Source organism: Wasmannia auropunctata, unplaced genomic scaffold (genome assembly GCF_000956235.1).
Source record: "Wasmannia auropunctata unplaced genomic scaffold, wasmannia.A_1.0 LD336092.1, whole genome shotgun sequence".
Classification (NCBI taxonomy): Eukaryota; Metazoa; Arthropoda; class Insecta; order Hymenoptera; family Formicidae; genus Wasmannia; species Wasmannia auropunctata.
Genome location: NW_012026798.1, coordinates 1,351,376 through 1,370,966, shown reverse-complemented (window position 1 = coordinate 1,370,966; position 19,591 = coordinate 1,351,376). Strand labels below are relative to the sequence as shown.

Genomic DNA, 19,591 nt, shown 5'->3' with positions numbered 1-19,591 from the left:
ATATATATATATATATATATATAAATTGTAGTTTATTCCGTGGAAGGAATTTTTCCTCCAAGATCGAAGGCACGATCTTGCAGAATCGGATTCTGCATTGACTGTCCTTAATTCGTCTATTTTGGACGAAGAATTTTGCACGTTCGAAGGAACGAGAGCTAAGCATTATAGGTCGAACTGCGTTTATTTTGTAACTCGATATTGTTAAGTGTAATGTAGTGTAATTCGTTACGACAACCAGGCAATCGAATACTCACACTTTGGATCGGCTGCGCCAACGTTGCTCGCGATTAACTAAATATCTTTTATCTCCACGTTATCGTTATCATTATCGGAATCGGGGGAAACGAAAGAATTGCTTGAATTCAGTAAGCAATCGCGGTGTAATCAATTCTTAAGCTGCCATTCTTATATTTAAATCAAACGAAATCTTTGTCAAATTTTCTGTAGAATTTAAGTTGAATAAATAAAATTTATTAATTTGCCTCCGTTTAATTTAAACGATTGATTAATTATAGCTTGATGTGCTATTTTATTTTTGATTATAATTCAGTTAAGCAATTCATCGCGATGTAATCAATCCTTATGATGCATTTTATATTTAAATCGAACGTTTAATCTTGCTCGTAAAATTTAAGTCAAATAAATCAAATTTATTAATTTGCCTCCGTTTAATTTAAACAATCAATTAATTACAATTTGATTTTCTCAAAACAAGCAAATTCCCGCGTTCTCATTTTAATTAATATGATGTTTAATTAATATACATATGTATTATCAGCTACATTATCTGGGTGGTGCAATTTGGTAGAATTCGTGGAATGATTAGGGAAGTCACCCTGAAACAGTTATCTAACATCGTTGGTGCAACAGAGCCGAAATTACTTTATGTAAAAGAAAGAGAGAGTGAAGCAACACGATGAACAAATATAGGAATTTGTTCTCCGCTAAATCCGCAGTCGGATCAGACGTCTCTCTTTCTCCCTTTTGTTTATTTCTCCTTGGCAAAATTAATAAAACCGTCGTGACAAGACGACGTCTCTCCTGCCGTGTCCCGCAGCTCGAGCGCGACTCGAGCAACGAACGACACGGCCCCGCGTGCGCGTCCGGGGGATTCTATTTATTTCTCTCTTCCTCTTTCTGATAGCTTTAACACGACCAACACTGTAATATAAAGCGCTTCTGTATTCATACACGCATGGTAACGCAAGCAATAAAGTAAGACTATAACATACATTTATCGATGGGCTGCCTTTATTTCTTTCCTGGAAGCGGTGGAGACTAAACGCACGAAATCTGCGATATCCCATAAAAACGTCATATATATGAAATATATACATATGTATCAGATGTCCAGATTTAAATCGGGATTTACATCGTAGTCAATTTTTCTTGAACAAGAATACAAGGACGCGAGAAAGAATTAAGCCATTATTTCTTTGATGAATTTTTAATTCAGTTATCTTTGACTTAAGTAATGACGTTCTATTATTTATTTTTCAAAATTTTATCTGAAGTTTAATTTTCACGAAAAACCTTCTATTTTAAATAGTTTCTAATTACGAAACTATTTAAAATAGAAGGAATCTATTTACATCTATCTATATATTATAATTGTATATAATTTTGAATATTTTGAAACTTTAATCTTCACAGAAAAGGCCTTCTACCGTAAAATAATTTGCTAGAAAATTATTTACGCCTCTTATCTTTTAAGCAACGCGCTAACGATGTTCTATTCATTTGTGAATACTTTTAAGTTTTAGCTTACATGGAAAACTTGTCATTTTAAATAGCTCGTAGTCAGAAAAGTATATCAATTAATTTTATCACATACAATTTCGACGTTATTACTGGAGAGTATTGCCCGCAATGTTGTTAGCAAGATCCTTGACGGGGCGATAGAAATCGCGAGAGTTTACACGTGTCGTCACGTGCGCGGCACAAAGCCTGGATTCTGTACCGCCGGGGAAGTCGGAGACTGGTGATGACAGAAAGAAAACAGAATAAGACGTGTACGATAAAAATTCTCCATTTCTATTCCTTATATACATAATATTCATGTATTTAGATTGTACCCATTACACCGTAGTAACATCAACAATATTTTTTTTTATTCCATCCTTATCGATTTAAATATATCTTTATTCGTATGTATAAATAAATTGTGGGAGGGTGAGGAGGGAGGGGGGGAGGAGGGAGGGAGGAAGCGGAGTCGAGGGGGAAGAGGGAGGGAATGAGGTGGGTGTGGGTGGCTTGTTGTGGGTGTCTAAACGCCTGTCTCACACTCAAGGCTGTGCTCGTCGTACTCTCGCTTGCCCTAAGATATATACCTTTACGTCTATCTTCTAGCTTTAAGACTATTTTCTTTGTAAACGTGATCACAGTGTAAAGGCGTCGCTATATACGCTAAAGCGGTAAGCACATATGGTGAACACGGGTTAACACACGCATCTGTGTCCTTTATATCTGTATTTTTAAATCACACCTTTCGCTCGCCTCTTCTCTTCGAGCCAAAAGCTCTTCCGTTCCTCTCCTCGCACAAATACACGCAACTTTCTTTTACCCTCGATGAATTGTTCCCGATCAGGCACTTTTTTTGTTCACGATTCCGCCCCGAGGAGCCGCACGAGAGTACGACAAGCGCGCGCATCTCTTTATTTCTTTTTTTTCTTTTGTAAAGGTATCTAAAAAGATTTGTACGTCAATGATTTAATAATAAGGATTCGAAAGTGCGAATGACGAACGTGTCCCTAATAATGAACATACGTGCCCCTGCGTACAAAATAGTGGTAGTTTCGCGACAGCTCTTAAATACGTTATATCGATCGAAGATAGTAATAATTCGTGTACGTTGCATTCGTTTACGCGCCCGAGATCTGTCCGATGGATCTCTCGCGACGCTCATTGTTACTTTTTTCTTCTTCTCTCCCCTTCGTTTTCTTTTTTTTCTTCTTTTTACACGTGAAAATTCGCCCGTTGTAAGTCATATTACGCGGCATATCGGCTCTTGTTAGAAAAGCACCGTTAACGCTAAGACATTCGCTTATTTAATCGCACAGTCCCGTGGTCTGCGGTCCTCTTGGAATGCAAAGCAATAATAAATTACTTAAGACTCTAATAAATAATTATATAATCGTATTAAATACTACGCGATATACAGAATAATTATTTAAATAACTACAACCATTTACAGCAGTGTCCGCGTGTACGTGTATCTCTTCGTCTCATTGCGGCGAGACGGCACATATTTATATATATATATATATATATATTTATATAATAATATCTGTGTATACATATATCTGTGTGTGTGTATCTGTCTGTTTGTTATATGTCGTGACTCTACGTGTATACATATATATATATGCTATCTCAATTTTTTCCCTTCTCTTGCTTTCTCTCTCCCCTAATACTTTTTTTCTGTACAAATATTTATATATAAAATATTTATCGGATCAAAGGCGAGAAAGGCGGAGAGAGGCGACCCCCCCCCCCTCGGCCAAAGCAAACGGACATCGAGATACCTGCCCGGTATGTACGAGTCCCCCTCGGCTAAGAAGTCACACCTCTCGAACTTGTCCCCCCCCTGTCGTATTAATAACGCACGCCCGGCTAGCTTTTGTGTTCTTCCTGTACATCCTCGCTCCGCGGTTTCGCACCGGTTTCTGCTTGCGACGCAACGTTTCCTGTCTAAAGGAGAAAGAAGAATAGATGGGACTCATAGCAATAACCCTTGCCGCAGTGCATTAGACGTCGCAGCCAACAAATCCAAAGGTATCCACGTGTATCGCGGCACGTGTGTCGCGCCCGATGTGCTTTCGACGAACGCGACGCTTTCGAATTTGTACGCTGTCTCAATGGAGCCTACTCTCGAGTGTGGAAATTCAAATCGCGGAGTCGCTGAAGGGATAAGCTCCTCGACAATTCATGGTGTCGCTCTTCTCCTCTACTATATAAATTCTACGCGCATAGATCTTAGACGTTCAAGCCTACACTCAATTTTTCTTTGTATTTAGAGGACCTGGCCTTAAAATAATAATAAATGCGTTTCTTTTTTTTTCTCTCACTTTCCCTCTCTCCATCTGTAAAATAGATTTCTGATAGATTATATTCGCGCCGTCGCGTTTGCCTCAAGCATCCAAACCGCACAGCGTCAACTAAATAGTCTGTCTCTATTTACTTGAAATTTTAATGTCGCACTTTTTTGCGATAAAAGCACGACATAGCTATATATATATATATAATTTTTTATTCGCGATTATCGACAGGACGATTCGCGACGTGCCCCGTCGCGTTTCCACACGCCGGGGCATTACTTCTTATTTTACTAATTTAAGACTAATGATAGAGCTCGGAATATCTCGATAAAGCCCTATGGACGGATAGTTCGTACAATATAACAGCATGATGGACGAGTGTGTGTTGGCAATTTCTTTTTTTCTCTCTCGCGATTTTCCCTCCCTTTTTCTCTCTTTTTAAAGAAAAGGCACAATTTGTCGCGCTTTGTACATTATTTTCTGAGAGAGCAGACATACTCTCCCCCTCTCTCTCTCGAATTCTTTAAGAATAATTTACAATTCAATTTACAGTTGACTCGTCGTCATGCTCCGGCGAGCGCGTTCTTGCGGTATTTCGAAAGTACTTTTTAACGAGAAGTATGTCTGGACACGTCGCAGAAAATACTTATACCCTCATGCTAATGAACACTGAACGTACGTAATCGACGATACGTACGGAATCTCCTGCCGTTTTTGTTTCGTTCGACGAAGAAGGAAAAGAAAAAAAGAAGTAGACGAAACGGAAAGGAGGAAAGACGAATTTCAAATTGCGGATATTTCTTCTCTGCCTCTTCTCCTCCCAGCTACTGATGACTCTTACTCAGTAAATGCGAGTTGAACTGGTACAGATTGCAGCACTGCTCCCCGCAAATATTGCACTTCCACGGGTTACTCTCGCTGTGACAACCTTTGTGGAGGAAGTACAACGTCTGATCCGGAAACGTGATGCGACAGTGGGTGCACTGGAGGCCGCTCGTGCGAGGATCCGGCCTGGTCGAGGTGGGCGGCTCGCCCCTCGAGTGCGGATTGGAATTGACGCCGCAGCCGCTGTTGTTACTGCTGTTATTGTTGTTATTGGTGGAGCTGGTGGAGAGCTTGCGGCGTAGATCGTCGCGCAGTAACGACTTCAACGGCGACACCTTGATCAGCGATGGTAATGGTAGATTGCTCGATGTTGCCCCGCTGTCGTCCATACCGTTGCTGTTCGGCTCCTGCTTGATGGGTATCAGGGAGATCGAAGGTGTAATGGCTTCGTCGCCTCCGCCTACGTTCCTGAGAAAAATACGAAAATCCGATCTTTAATTCAGTTGGAACGCAACTAATTGGAACTTCTAAATTAAACTTTAAAACACACATTTAAGCTTTAAATAACATACATGATTAATTTATCAATAAAATTGATGTTAGCTGTAATGTGAAAATGTAAAAAACATACAATGATTTAATTCTATAGAGAATTTTTAACAATTCATCTCTAATATAATAAATATAAATAAATTTCGCGATTGTTTAAAATGCTCACCTATGAATGCTACTGCTATTGATAGATAATTGGTGATGACTACTGCTCGGCGCGTTGCTATTGCTGTCTGCGCTCTGCGGACTATTGGGGCTGTCACCGTTCAACGGGGCAGGACTTGGATTTCGTTGGCTGGCAGCTTGTTCGGGGTAAGGAATGGATATCTCCACGTGGGGCGTGAGAAAATGCATGGGGGGCGTAGCGTTGTCGGTCGAACGGTTGCCAGTGCTGTCCCCGCTGTCGGACAGAGGTGCCGAAGGCATCGCCTCCCCGGACGTGCAACTATTCATTATGGACGTAGAGCTATTTGGTCCTGGATTATCTAAATCTATTCCATGTCTGCGAGCAATAAAAGGTATGTTATATAAAATGGGGGAGCAACGACACTTTCCTCAAAATAATTCACGAAAAAACGGCAATTCACGCAACCCACCTATTAAAGAAGTGCAACCTAAGGCATTTCATGGTAGCCGCACGGTAATTGCAGAGAGGACACGACTTGACCATATCATGCTGACCGACGTGTTCGTTCTGAAAGTGAGCGCGCATCGCGATCTGTCTTTGGAAACCTCGGTTACAAATCGGGCAATGATATGGCAAAGTTTTTGAATGCGTCGTAAAGTGTTCCGCAAGATGGTCCTTCCGAAAGAATCTCTTCTGACATACCCGACACTCGTACGGTTTCACTCCTGTGTGCCTCATCTGAGAAAAAAAATAAAAGGGGGATGCAATAGGTCAAACGTACACAAATAACTATTATATATACATTCAATACAATCTATATATATATATCGTTTATATCTATCGTTTATAACTATAAAAATTCTACTTAATTCTTTATCAATTAAACAAGAATTTATCAAGTAAACGTATAACGTAAATGTGTAATGCCCGTATCTGATTAAAGATTCGGATTGAGACTGGATTGGAATTTGGACTGATCAAAATAAAGTTGATTGAAAAACTTGAGCCTGGCTTTCTTTCTTCGGATTGGTTAAGTGTTCCAACCCAATCTCAATTTCAAACTTTAACCTGATATGGGAGTAACGCATAACAACACAGGTCTTTCCACTGTGTAATCTTTCTGTACTCACTTTGTGTCGTCTCATGTTAGCTCCATTTGAAAATTTCATATTACAGACATCACATTCAAACATCTTTCTGTGAGACCTGATCCCCGAATGGCCCTCCTCCGCATCCCCGTCATTCTCTGTCCCTTCTATGCCTTCAGCGCTCTCCCCGGCTTCGCCGCTCGCCAGACATTGGTCTTGATGAGCGGTGAAGGCTGTCTTGTTTATAGTTTCATAATTGTCGCATCTATCACATCTGCGGAATCGAGGAAATCAGATTAGACGTAACCAAGAGGAGGGAATCGTTTGCGCAATAGAGAGAGAGAGAATGTCGTTCCAACCAGCTGATCGCAAGCTGTCGCCTGGCGCACTGATCGGACCCGAGTCTCACCTAAACGCAGGAACGGCTCCGTCGCTACTGTCATAATTCGTATTGAGAGCCGCCTCGTTGTCAGGATCTAACGCCTCTTCCTCCCGGTGATTAGAAGAGTCTCCGGCCTCGGCTTGCGACGAGGAATGGGAGTCTACCTCGTTTTCCCCACCACCACCGTCAACCCCATCTGACATGTTACCAGGCGGAAGGACTATCTTGAGTCCGTCATCTAACCTAAGAGACGACAAGCGCTTGGATTAGTCGAGAGGGCTTATTCCCGGGCGGAGGGAGCGGACGTAGGTGCGGGGTCACTCGTAAAAATTCGCACAGCTCCGACGTGACGTCGCGAAACGTCAAAAGGGAGCGCCGATCACCGCGCGTGTTCGCCCATTTAAATATAACCGTAACCTGTTTAACTATGTAGATCGCAGTCGTCTCTCTCGCCAACGTTTCGAGAGCCGACAGCATTATCCGCGAGCCGTGGCAGCGAGGAGGGATCGATCATCTGACGCGCTCCGCGTTCCATATTTCGCCGAGCCGAGCGAACGGGAGGCCTCGTCGCTCGGGGCACCCGACCCGATATCGTCGTGCCCTACATAGCGTTCAACTCCGTTCGTCGTCACCACGTTCGCGGACACGTCGCCGATCCACCGCCGCGCGAGATCTCGCGAGCGCGGTGCAGGCAGGAACGCGTTTCTCGCGCTCATCTCGCTACGTATATAGGACTCGCTCGCGCGCGCGAGCGAGCGAGCGAGCGAGCGAGTAAACTTCTCTCGCGTCGACATCACCGAACATCCCGCGGAGAAACGAGGCTGTGTTTTTTTTATCGCGCGTCCTCGCGGCGCGCGCGATAGAGAGTCTCTCTCACCGTGTAGGTATATCACCGTCGATCACACCGTCGTCGTGACGTTACGCGCGTACGGCTCGCCGTCCGCTCTCATCTCGCGCCGTCGCGCGCGCGCCCGATGCCAACCTTTACCTGTCAGCTCTCTCTCCGGCGTGGCGAACGTGTATAACCCGCGATACACCCGTATAACTCTCCTCCGTCAGGCGTGCTGTCACCCGTGCGGATTCGCAAGAGGCTCTCGCGACGCGAGAGAGAGAAAGAGAGAGAGAGAGAGAGAGAGGAGCGCGCGGAGCTCGAGCGCGTGAAAACGCGAATACGCGACTCCGATCGAGAAGGGGTGCTCCGCCGAGAGAGAGCAAGGTGCAACGGTACGAGTGTTACCCAATCCTGGGAAGATTACGGCATAGAAACACCTGGTGGTAAAGCGCAATGCCAGAGTGCACTGCACTTTGTCCCAGTTTCGACCGAATCCGTCACTCGTGACGTAGTTTTCGCGGCTTTTCCGCGGAAAGTCTCTGGCGGTCGCGCGCGCGACGGCGGAGGAGGCGAGGAAAAAAAATGATTGGCGACGGGGGAACGCGAGGAGGGGGTGGAGGCCAGCGGCGGCGCGGCGGAGGGGCGGAGAGGACAAACGGGGTACGGATGTACGAGAAACGGACGGAGGCGGCAGCTCTCTCGCTCTCGGTTTTGCGGGCCACTTACTCACATTCCACGGGGGGGACCGCGGGTGGTGCACCTTCCTCGCACCGCCACGACGGAATTTCGCTCGTCCTCGCGCGCACGCCGCCCGACACTCACGACGAGCAGCAGCGCTGCCGCGCACGCATCTCCCTGACACTTTTATTTTTCCCTTTTATCACTCCTCTCTCACTCTCTCTCTCGCTCTCTCTCTCTCTCTAGTCTCTGTCTCGCTTTCTCCAACTCCCCGTTTCCTCCCCGCGCGCGCACGGCCCTCGCAACACAAATAAAATGTAACGGAAGCGCAGCGCAGCGCGCGAGGTGTCCGAACGGCACTTCTCTCGGCTCGCCGATATCGGCGCACTGCTGCCAACCGTCACCGACACCGCCGTCGACCAACCGACGACAACGGCGCGGTTCCTCCCGCACAGGGCCCACCACGGGACGTCGCGCTCGCGCCGAACGCTGAACGTCACCACGCGCGCGAGAACCGGGAGACGCACCGTCGTCGACTCGACGCGCGAGCTTCGCCGAAATCGCCGACCCCGCGCGATCGAGGCCACGCGCGCGCGCGCGCGCGCGAACATAACCTTCTACCTCCTCGCGCCGCGAGGTTGGTACCGCGCGCGCATTTCAACTCCGCTGACCTGTCAAAACGTGTCACGCGTCGCCGTTTTCGTCGCCCGTGTCGCGTATGGCGTGTTCACGCGCAACCACGACCGACGGCGACGACCGGGTTCCGCGGTGCAGTTTCCCCGAGTCGCGTCGCGTCGGCGGTTCCCTAACCTGACCCTCACCTACATACGTGAATTTTAGGGACACGCGCGGGAGGGGCGGCGGAAATCGGGTCGCGATCGGATCTCGATCTTCGCCCTCCAACGCCCTCGGGGGGAGATATATCCATCACGATCGAGCCGTGTATCGCTCCGCGTATATCGATTCCGCGAAGTGTGACTCTCTCCCCCAGGAGACCGAACCTAACCTCACCTCATCTCCCAGCTCGCGCTGCGCCCGCCTACCTCGCCGCGTGCAACTGCGTTGTTTGTTGACTTCTCGCGCGAGACTCCGGACGGAACTTCCGTTATGCCACTCGCGGGACGACGAGGATCGCCGTCGTGACCGCCGATCCCACTCGCGAATTTCGTATATTGCAGCTGTGCGTATATCCGATCACACGCCCGATGTTTATCGTACCGCACGAGGGTCAGCATCCGCGCGAGTCGACGGTCTCCCGACTGACGTAAACAGGTAATCTGCAATCCCGAGAGGTCGCATATTTTTCGCATCCCCACGCCGATCACATCTCATTGATCTCCTTGAAAAGGCGATAAATGGACCGAGCGGGCAGCTAGAGACTAATGAAGATCCTTCCGTTTTCACGTCTATTCCGTATATGTAGAATCGCATTAGCAACGATAATATATACTATATATGCGACATACATCAACCGAATGTAAATATTAAATATGTTAACAGTGCGCCAGTGATTCGCCAGTATACAGATTCGAGTCGGAGCCCTCCGACATCTGACAGCGAGATCCGCGTCAGTTGTCCGTCATTTTGTGGCCATTTAAATGGAACGTATCATTTAAATGGCTCGGAAATGGCAAATCATGCTCGGTCCCTGCAGCTCAGCCCATTGTATGATTCCAGGCAGAGAGATTCTATTATATTTCTGTTGACATTCTGCCGACAAAGCGCGACAGCAGGCGCTCCGCAACATCTGTTTTCCACAGATTTGCGTGGCTATCCGCGAGGCATTTAGCTAACTTGTCGATTTACAAATGAACGTATCGAGAAGGAACACGCGGATGATTTGTGGACGAAATTATTCACTTGCGCTTGGTGCAGCTGTGCTCGCGAGAAGAAGGATTAACGGAGCGAAGAAGACGGGGAGAGAGAGAGAGAGAGGAGGAGTGAGAGAGACACGGTGAGAAAGATACGAGACAGTGACAGAGTATAGTATACATTATGGTGGCAGTGTGCTGGGCGTTGCTCTCCAGTACCTGTTGATCGTCGTTTGCATGTTATCTCACCGTGCGATTATCGTTGTTTTACCAACTATAATCTGTGGGCTCTTCGGTGATCATTCTTATCATGAGACGCCACGGTAAGATCGGAGTGAATGATCGTCTCGTGACGTTCGATCTGTCTCTCCTTCTCTTTTTCACACACGCGCTCTCTCTCTCTCTTTCTGCGTTTCTCCCATTCCTCTCTTTACAAGTTATGTTTTTTCTTCGATCGATCATCGAATTCGTGTGCCTTATCGCTGATAACACGCCCGTTTTGCATATGTTAAGTGCTCCTCGACGGATCTTAAGCTCGACGTAAACGATATATCTGTTTGTCGGCTAGTTAGTTTCTTTTTTTTTATTTACGACCGAGTTTAAGTTTGCAGATGATCGATGTTCAATTGTTAAAAACTTCAAGGCCTTCGTCGATGTAAGTGCTCGTGAGTGAATTTGAAACAAGACCGACGAGTTCAAAATTCTCGTGTTTAAAAAAAGTCTAAAGATTGAGAGTATTTTCGCAAATCGTTGGTTTCAGAAACTTATGGTTTATTGCAATTTATTAAAGAAGAAACTCATAGTATTTCTTCCTTTGTTTATTATTGCAATTATCTACTGTAGTTGTCTCGGAAAAACTATATAACACAATAAAACACGGCAAAACTATTTTTATAAATTATACTGTAATTTTTTGCTTTAATATAATACAAATATTTTGTTATAATATAATAATTAATCAGAAAACAATAAAATACATCTCAGGGTAATTTAAATTTATTTTTCTATCAAGTAAACTCGTTTTTTATTAGATATAATTACAATTTTAATATGAAGTGCTCTAAGGAAATTTAATATAAATTTTATATATTTTTATATTATAAGTTTTATATATGTACCGTAGAATTACTCCTCATGTTACTTTTTTATTAAACTTCTAACAATAAAATACAAATACAAAATTATATATATATATATAAAATTTTATAAGTTATATATATATGATTTGATTGAAAATACAACTTTAAATACAAATACAAAATTATATATGTATATATATAAAACTTCCATTCGCATAATTTTGCTCACTCGCATATTATCGATTGTTTAACAAGACAATCCTGATCACGTCATACATACAAATTTCCTGACAAATGTACCACACCTCGCGACGTTGCACTTACATCATCTGAAAAGTCATGTGAATCAACGGTCGAGCTTTCGTATCTCTTCGATCTTAACATTCAGCAAACACCTCCATTTGTAGAGATATCGAGTTTTAGAGAACGATTTTTTGTGGAACGTGTCGGAAAAATATTGTCAGAGAGTGAAAACATCAACACCTAATGGTAATTTTTTTCTTGCAGCGTTAAGTGATGGGCAAAGGTGAGGAGAGAAACGGCACGACGGCGCAGGCGGGCGAATCTACATTCCTGGCGAAGAACTCGAACGAGGCCAGCAGAATGCTGGAGGCCGCATTACTCCAGATGGACGACATTATTTCCGGTACAAATGTGATGATTTATAGCGACATATTAAATTTCAATTTGGATATATCGTTCGTATGGATATATTATTTACGGATATATAAAGATTCTTTTGTAAAAACATTATCGATGCGATTTTGTAAGAAAAATAGAAACTAGCAATTCAGTTTTATGTCAGTAAAAAAAAGATAGAAAAATATTCGATTCAAGAATCAGATAAGCCGACGATTTAGTGTCAGCTACATATTTCAAGTTTAGTAAATTAGATCACAAATTTTATCTTGTTATTGAACGTGATTAACAGCATCGCTTTCTGCACAATCATTATATTGCAAATACATTTTGCAGGTGCTTGCGCCGAAAGCTCGGCTGAGAGCAGCTCGGAGTGGAAGAACTCGGTGAGAGAGGCGGCAAGAAATCTCGTGACCGCGATCAAGGGCGCGCCGATGCCACCCCCGCCGCCCGATGGCGTCACCCAGAACATCCTGCTGGCATGGATGCAACCGGTAAGCTGATTAGACGACGATAACGATCTCTGCTCCGTCGATTTTATGCCGCTCGCACGCTCGAGCGTCGTCGTCTCCTCGGAATTCTGCCCTTCCGCGACTTCCGCTCTTCGAAACGCGACGCGTTCCGGAAACAGGAACGTTTCGCGATCAGCTCGGACGACGGCGGTCGTGCGAGGAACACGTGTGGTGGCCGCCGCGTGTGCATCCGGAGCCGCGGTTCGCATCCGGTACACGCTGTCGCCGCCACCGCCGCCGCCGGTGCGCACGTGTTCGCGCGCGTGTTTGATCGCCGTGACGCACACCGGTCACGTATGCATACGTCCGTGCGTACATCCGGACGTCTGACTTTGTAATCGTTAGACCGTAATCGTGGACGTGATATTGATCGATGGCTGAAATCGACCATGTGTGGCTTATTAAGAATCCATACGGTTTGGTTTCTAATTACCGTCGCTTTAATTTGTACCCGTCGCGTTTACATAAACATGGAATTTTTGTCGATAGAATTTTTTTCTTGCCTAACAATAAGAGGTAAGTACAATATAATTTGTAATAATTTTTACGTATTATGTGCAATTAGATTATTACCTTCGTATTGATAAGCAATAACAAGATAAGAGTTATACTTTTATATGTGGTATCATGCAGTGACCTAATGTTTAAAATATTATTTTTTATGGAGCTTAAATAGCTAGTGATGAAGAAAATCACCTAATGATTGCGATCTTTATAGGTAACGAGAAGAGAGTACATTAATCTATTTATAAATTGCTGTTGCGTCTCTCTCTCTCTCTCTCTCTTTCTCCCTCCCGCTCTTCTCGAAGGATTTCATGGCGTTAATTTTAGTTTCGGCGGAGACGATGCCGCGGCTGGTAGCGCGAGAGTGCACTTCACCGAGATAACGTTCGATTGTGTATAAACCTGCCGATATCAGTCCTGGATACACTCTGCACGGTGCACGATATCTGACGACATCGTTTTACCGATTGTCTATTACAAACAGTGACCTCGCGAGAGAAACTAAATGATGGAAATGTGATTTTTATTGGAAAGAAAAACTGCATCTTGACGTTTTTCGATACATCTGCACCAGACATGAGACCGTAACGTGTTGCGTACTGAACTCAACTGGAAAGCCAACGCAATAATTTAGTGAAATAAAAACGTGCAGCGTGAAAAAAATTCATCATGGAGAACGTCTGGAGCGACAGTATCACTGGAGAGCGAAAGGATCTCGCTCCAATAATGGAAGAAGAGGACAGGGGACAGGCGAAAGGTTCTCTTCAACTCTTTCCCCCATCCCGCGTGACGTCAATATATATACAGAAAATTCGCGTAATATCAAATCGGAACATATCTTCCGGGTAATTATATCACTCGAATTAAAGATGCGTCTCGAGAAGGTATCTCAATTTTTTTATTTTCGATATCGAATCTGAAGTAATTTAATCGGAAAGCAACGTGAGGACTAGATAATTCGATTTACGATTTTCGCGAAGGCAAAGCCACGACACACGACGGAGCGCGTTTCATTTCAATTAAACGGCGCGTTGTAACTTGACAGACGAGTTCGCGGGACTCGCGGCGTCTCGGTACTAAAATCGTACGGCTGTCTGGCTGGCTGGCTCGCTCTGCCTGTGGCCAGTGCACCGAAGTCACGCTTTTGATGGTGCCCGAATAAGTGGCACGCTCGAAATAGATTGCCTTAACTGCGGAGCGCGCCGACCGCGGTTGGCCGTCGTATAGGCACATACGTTCATTGACTCATACCTCGAGTACGAGGTATAGTATACCGCGTCGATCGATTATTGTTTCAATCTCCGTTAAAGTAAACACTGTCGGTCGTTCCGTCGACGGTCGAGGCCGGGTCGAACCGGGTACGAAAATATATAGCTCGTCGCGCATTTACGATCTTTGAAAATTCAGTTCGCGATACCGTCGACGAGAGAAAGCTCTTGAAAGCCCCCTCCCCCGCCCCTCGTGGGCGCGGATTAAAAAAAGCTTCAAACGTCTATCTAAATTCAGGTTCGCAGTCGGACTCGTCGGACGCGGCGTCGACTATAAAGCGCTGGAACAGCCGATGGACGCCCTCAGAGGGCTACGACTCGTCGGGCACGTCGACCAACTCCGACGTGGGTGACGAGTACGTCGAGGATTATCGGCGGGACAGCAGGACGAACCTGTCCGAGCCGGCGGTCGCGTGCCAGGCAGCCTACCGATCGCAGGAGTGCTTATGTCAGGTAGACCTGAGACGGAGGGGGTCGAATTCAAACAAGTCGTATTCGGAATATTACATATCGTATTTATATTATTCCAATTAAAAAATTATGTTTATGAAAAATTATGAAAAATACAAATGAGATATCTTCCGTGAGGTATTGATAATATCGTTGTAGGCTTGCTTACTCGGCTATGCTAAGATGATAGCGCTTCAAGGGAGTATGCCTAATATCTGTGCAGTATCCGGCGGCATGGCTAATATCTGCCCGGCGTCGACCGCGCATCTGGGAAGTTTTCCGTCTCTCTGCGCCTGTTCAAGGTCACTGTTTGTATAGCATTTCTAACTTTTTACATTGTCGCTCGACACAAATGCCTCGTTTATACCCTTAATAATGAAACTCTAAAGAGCTATCGATCCTTGCAAACCGACAGCGTTTCTAGCGAGCTCGCGCATCACGCCGGATTCAAGGAACACGCGAGAAGCGTCGCACATTATCCGCACGTCTGTCACCTGCAGCAAGATCCGATGTTCGCGAAGGAGCGAGAAGTGCACGCAGGTAGCAGGACGAACAGTACGGCGTCTCTACCGGTCAGCTCAGCCGGGAGATGCGGCGGTTCTTTGGACAGAAGGCGACGCAGATTCCGCAGCAGAGTGGACCGCGATCAGAGAGCTATGTCTCACAGCGATCTGATCTGCCACGAGAATAGCAGACCGCAGCACTACTGCTCGCTACAGCAATTTCATTGCGGAAGCAATGTGTGCATAAATAATTATCATAGCAAGACCGAGGTATACTGTACATACAAAAACATTTTTTAATAAAACTTCTGACTGCGTGGTACCATAAATGTGAATTTTTCCCGAAGAAAATCCTTTTATTTTTATTTAAAATATTTACGTTTCGTTTTTTTTTATTTCGAAATATTTGTCATTAATAAGATATTAATGACCGTTTTGTCGATTTGCTTTTCACAGGAACGATTGAGGAAGTTGGAAAGTGAACGTGGAGCATTGCATATGGAGGTATCAGTTTTGTCCGAGCAAGTCGACGCACAATCGAATAAGATCCAAGAGCTGGAGAGCTTACTTCAGGAAAAGAAAGATACTCTGAGGCAGATGGAAGAAGCGTTACAGAAGGTAAAAATATCTCGTGATTTTATCTCAGCTCGGAGCTTTACGTGTGCTCATTTGTTTTTATAGGAAGTTTTATCAAGAAGCGCTTTGGAGACGCAGAAATTGGAGCTCCTTACCTCCTTATCCGAAATGAAGCTCAGACAAGCCAGTTTGGAGCACGAAAATCTGTCGCTGCGCAGTACAAGTCCTTTATCGAATGTTAGTACATATTTTAACGGTTTAACATATTTTAAGTCAACACATTTTAATTATATTTATAATTAAAATATAGTAGTATTATATAACATTATAATATTTTATGTTATAATATAACATTTTATTTTATTATATTTTATCGTATTTTATGTTATTAAATTATGAAATTTTATATGATAAAATTTATTGAGCACTCTTATGTCTGCAGGGTGAGAGATTCAGCAGGCATACGGGTCAATATAGTAGTCTTCCTAGGCCACCGACGTCCAAGAAAGGCGTTGTATTTGGTAAGGTTCCAAATTTAGTCTCGGGAGTGCACACGACGGTACCCTTGGCTGTTAGGGGAGTCTCTGCGAGATGTCTGTCCGCTCCTATTCTAGGTTCCGATCGATCTTTATCTAAGCATGCGGTGTCACGTTTAAATGTTTTTTTTTAACGATCTCAACATACGTTATCTGAATTAATTAATTAATAAAATATTAATCGATTCGAGTAACAGCATGTCGTTGCGATTAATTGAAAAGTAACATCGCTTGCAAACCACTCATGGTCGATGCGCATGCATTCGGGCGTTATTTAATATCAGTTTTTAAGTCTTTACGAATTAATTTATGAATATAAATATTGAAAGTGCTTATTTCAATTTTGCAATTTGATCATTTTGGAATCTTTCATGGAACCAAAGAGTATAATTTGCTGATTATTGTCATTGCTTTGATAAATATTTGAAGAATTATTCGCAAGTAAAATTGCTGCAAAAAGTTGTGTCGAATTCATGCAGTATTGTGAAGGATCAATATACACATCATCATTTAACATATTTTATCACACACACACACACACACACACACACACACACACACACACACACACACACACACACACACACACACACACACACACAACACAGTTATGTGTGGTTATAAAAACGACGAACATTATCACCATAGCGGAAGAAGCGAAAATCGTAATTGGTGAAGCGAGCGTGCAAGTGGAAGTGCCACCGAAACCGCTCGCGGAGCTCAGCATGGAGGAGATTGGCGATTGGTTGTCTCACCTTGGTCTGGAATGCTACGCCGGCGAGCTGAGACGATGGGGCGCCACCGGATTGAAATTGCTCGATGCCACGCAGGTTCAGCTGGAGAAAGAGCTAGACATAAAGAACGCTCTGCACAGGAAAAAGTTGCTTTATGCCGTCGAATCGGAGCGAAGCAACGGCGCTGGATTTCTCGGTTCTCAACAGGTCGCGATCGATGTTATTACAGTTTTATCGAGTATCATAATTTTATTTGAGAAAAAAATCTGAGAGTAAAGATTCTCTCCGACGTCTTGCAGATGGATAACGCGGCCGTGTTACGGTGGCTGGACGACGTCGGACTGCCGCAGCACAAGGAAGCCTTCCACCACGCCAAGATCGATGGTAGAGTTTTACACAGGTTGACCACGGAGGATCTGTTAAATCTCGGAGTGACTGCGCAGCTGCACGCCGCCAGTTTAAGACGTGGCATTCAGGTAATCCCAAAATGTGATAATTATATTGTAAGCTCTCACGTTCAAAAGCTACGTGACACACATAGGCCGTAAATTTGGAGTCAATAGTTCGAATCAAATCGTGTAGGTATTACGGGACTTGAACTTCGAGTTCGACTGTTTGGAGAGAAGATCAGTGAATGGGAACGGTGCCGACGGTACGAACGTGACCCTCTGGACGAACCACCGTGTGATGGAGTGGCTGCGGGTCGTAGATCTCGCGGAGTACGCGCCGAACATGCGCGGCTCCGGCGTTCACGGCGGTCTGATGATACACGAGGGTCGATTCACTTCCGAGCTGCTCGCCACGTTACTCAGCATTCCACCGGCGAAAACTCTGCTTCGCAGACACCTGACGACCCACTTCAACCAGATTCTCGGCAGGGATGTGGTTCAACAAAAGCGAGAGATAGAGAGCACGCTCGGATTCGTTCCACTGACGCTTACCGCTAGATTAAAGGTGGGTTTTTGTCGTCATCTCATGCCGGATAATAAAAGCTTTTGCAGTCTTGTAATTATTTTATATACCTATTTTATCATGATATTGATACTTTTTAACACAGTAAACAATGATTAAATTTCATATCCAGGTACCAAAGAAATCTCAGTTCACCCTGAAACGCAAGAAGAGTAAAAACGAGATGGATTTCGGCAATTTGGTTTGCCCATTGGAGGCATCGCCACCAGGTACCCCATCAACGCCCTCGTCAACACCGGGCAGCCCTAACTTGAACTCACCCACATTCTAACCACAATTAAAGCTTCATTCGGGTAATCATCTAAACTAACTTGTAAGTCTAACTCGACTAATTGATATCATAGGTCATATTACGGATCATACGATTATAACCCTTATAAATTGTGTAAATCATACTTTCATCTCTGGAAAAACCTTTTTTTTTTTTGTTTACTAAATACTTCATCTTGAGTGAGATTAATTGACAGAGATTATTATATAAAATACATTGCCGGGTGCTAAATTAAAATTCTATTAGCTTATATAAATAACTTTTACATCAATATATTGCTTATTATTATCAATTTTCATTCAGTTTCTTCATTAAATTAATACTGTTTCTTTTTGTCAAAAGCTTTTTACGAAAGCATCGAATCCTATATATGGCGCTATTATTAACCATTTCGAATGTTATAATTTATTTTGTATAAATCTCAATTTTATATATAATATGCTCAAATGAAATTGTGCCTTTTAGATTTGGAGGATACTGGCCAAAGGAGAGTTATAGGTTGCATATGAAGTGGACGAATTGCGAGAGGATAATATATTTCAATATTAAAACATATATATTTGGATATATATTTATACGAACAATTTCTGAGACAACGCGCGAAGACACCAGAATCACCTGGGACCAGGTTATCAGTAAAGTAGAATAACCATATCGAAATGTGCATTTTGATATAAAGTTACATAAACGAGAGCTAACTCCGACACCGCCAAAGTTTTATTAACGCCGTTAAATATAAATAATTTGATAAAAATTAACCGCTTTATAGAGAAAATATTTTTACTACGAATTATTAAATTATGTATAGGTACAGGTATACAGTAAATTGGAAATAAATATTAAATTTATACCTATCTTCTCCATATCTATATCTTTCACTTTTAACTCTTATGTAAGAACAACGTAGCACTCAATTAATTATCTATCATGTATTTTTATTATAAAATGAAACTCATTCTTATGCTGCACAGTTGTATATATCTTGTGTACCAAGAGGAATTGTAGCTCACAGTTTTGACAATCGTAGAATAATATTCATAATTATCTGTTAAACTTTTTTTCAATTTTATCAATAGTTTCGTTAATTATTTTGTCAACACATAATTTAATAGTTATTTGCATGTGTCTAATTATATATACATTTTCATTTTAACTACCTTTTACAGAAATAATAAAATACAAATGGAATTAAAAGTGCAGTATTAATGCAAG

General features: G+C 43.6%; 2 protein-coding genes across 14 annotated transcripts; one reads left to right on the top strand and one right to left on the bottom strand.

Moving 5' to 3' along the window:
- Positions 1-4,508: 4,508 nt before the first annotated feature.
- On the bottom strand, positions 4,509-9,783 carry LOC105462893 (zinc finger protein Pegasus). Of its 8 annotated transcripts, none has more exons than XM_011709780.1 (6): positions 9,536-9,783; positions 7,042-7,257; positions 6,675-6,906; positions 6,014-6,282; positions 5,584-5,919; positions 4,509-5,333 (listed from the first exon to the last, which is right to left on the bottom strand). In XM_011709780.1, exons 1-6 carry the CDS (start codon positions 9,757-9,759, stop codon positions 4,865-4,867), a joined length of 1,746 nt encoding a protein of 581 aa, XP_011708082.1. In that variant the 5' UTR covers positions 9,760-9,783; the 3' UTR covers positions 4,509-4,864. The 8 variants fall into 8 exon arrangements, with proteins under 8 accessions (XP_011708082.1, XP_011708083.1, XP_011708085.1 ...); XM_011709781.1 differs by having other exon boundaries at positions 9,196-9,626; XM_011709783.1 differs by lacking the exon at positions 9,536-9,783 and adding an exon at positions 8,573-9,047.
- On the top strand, positions 9,714-19,185 carry LOC105462895 (liprin-beta-2). 6 transcript variants are annotated; one of them, XM_011709792.1, is made up of 12 exons: positions 13,343-13,826; positions 14,576-14,790; positions 14,947-15,089; positions 15,203-15,560; positions 15,747-15,908; positions 15,972-16,103; positions 16,309-16,387; positions 17,051-17,343; positions 17,436-17,612; positions 17,719-18,090; positions 18,221-18,421; positions 18,845-19,185. In XM_011709792.1, the coding sequence occupies exons 1-11, from the start codon at positions 13,739-13,741 to the stop codon at positions 18,377-18,379; spliced, it is 2,178 nt and encodes a 725-aa protein (XP_011708094.1). In that variant the 5' UTR covers positions 13,343-13,738; the 3' UTR covers positions 18,380-18,421; positions 18,845-19,185. The 6 variants fall into 6 exon arrangements, with proteins under 6 accessions (XP_011708096.1, XP_011708097.1, XP_011708094.1 ...); XM_011709791.1 differs by having other exon boundaries at positions 16,309-16,480; positions 18,221-18,317; XM_011709790.1 differs by having other exon boundaries at positions 16,309-16,480; positions 18,221-18,401.
- The last annotated feature ends 406 nt before the right edge of the window (positions 19,186-19,591 follow it).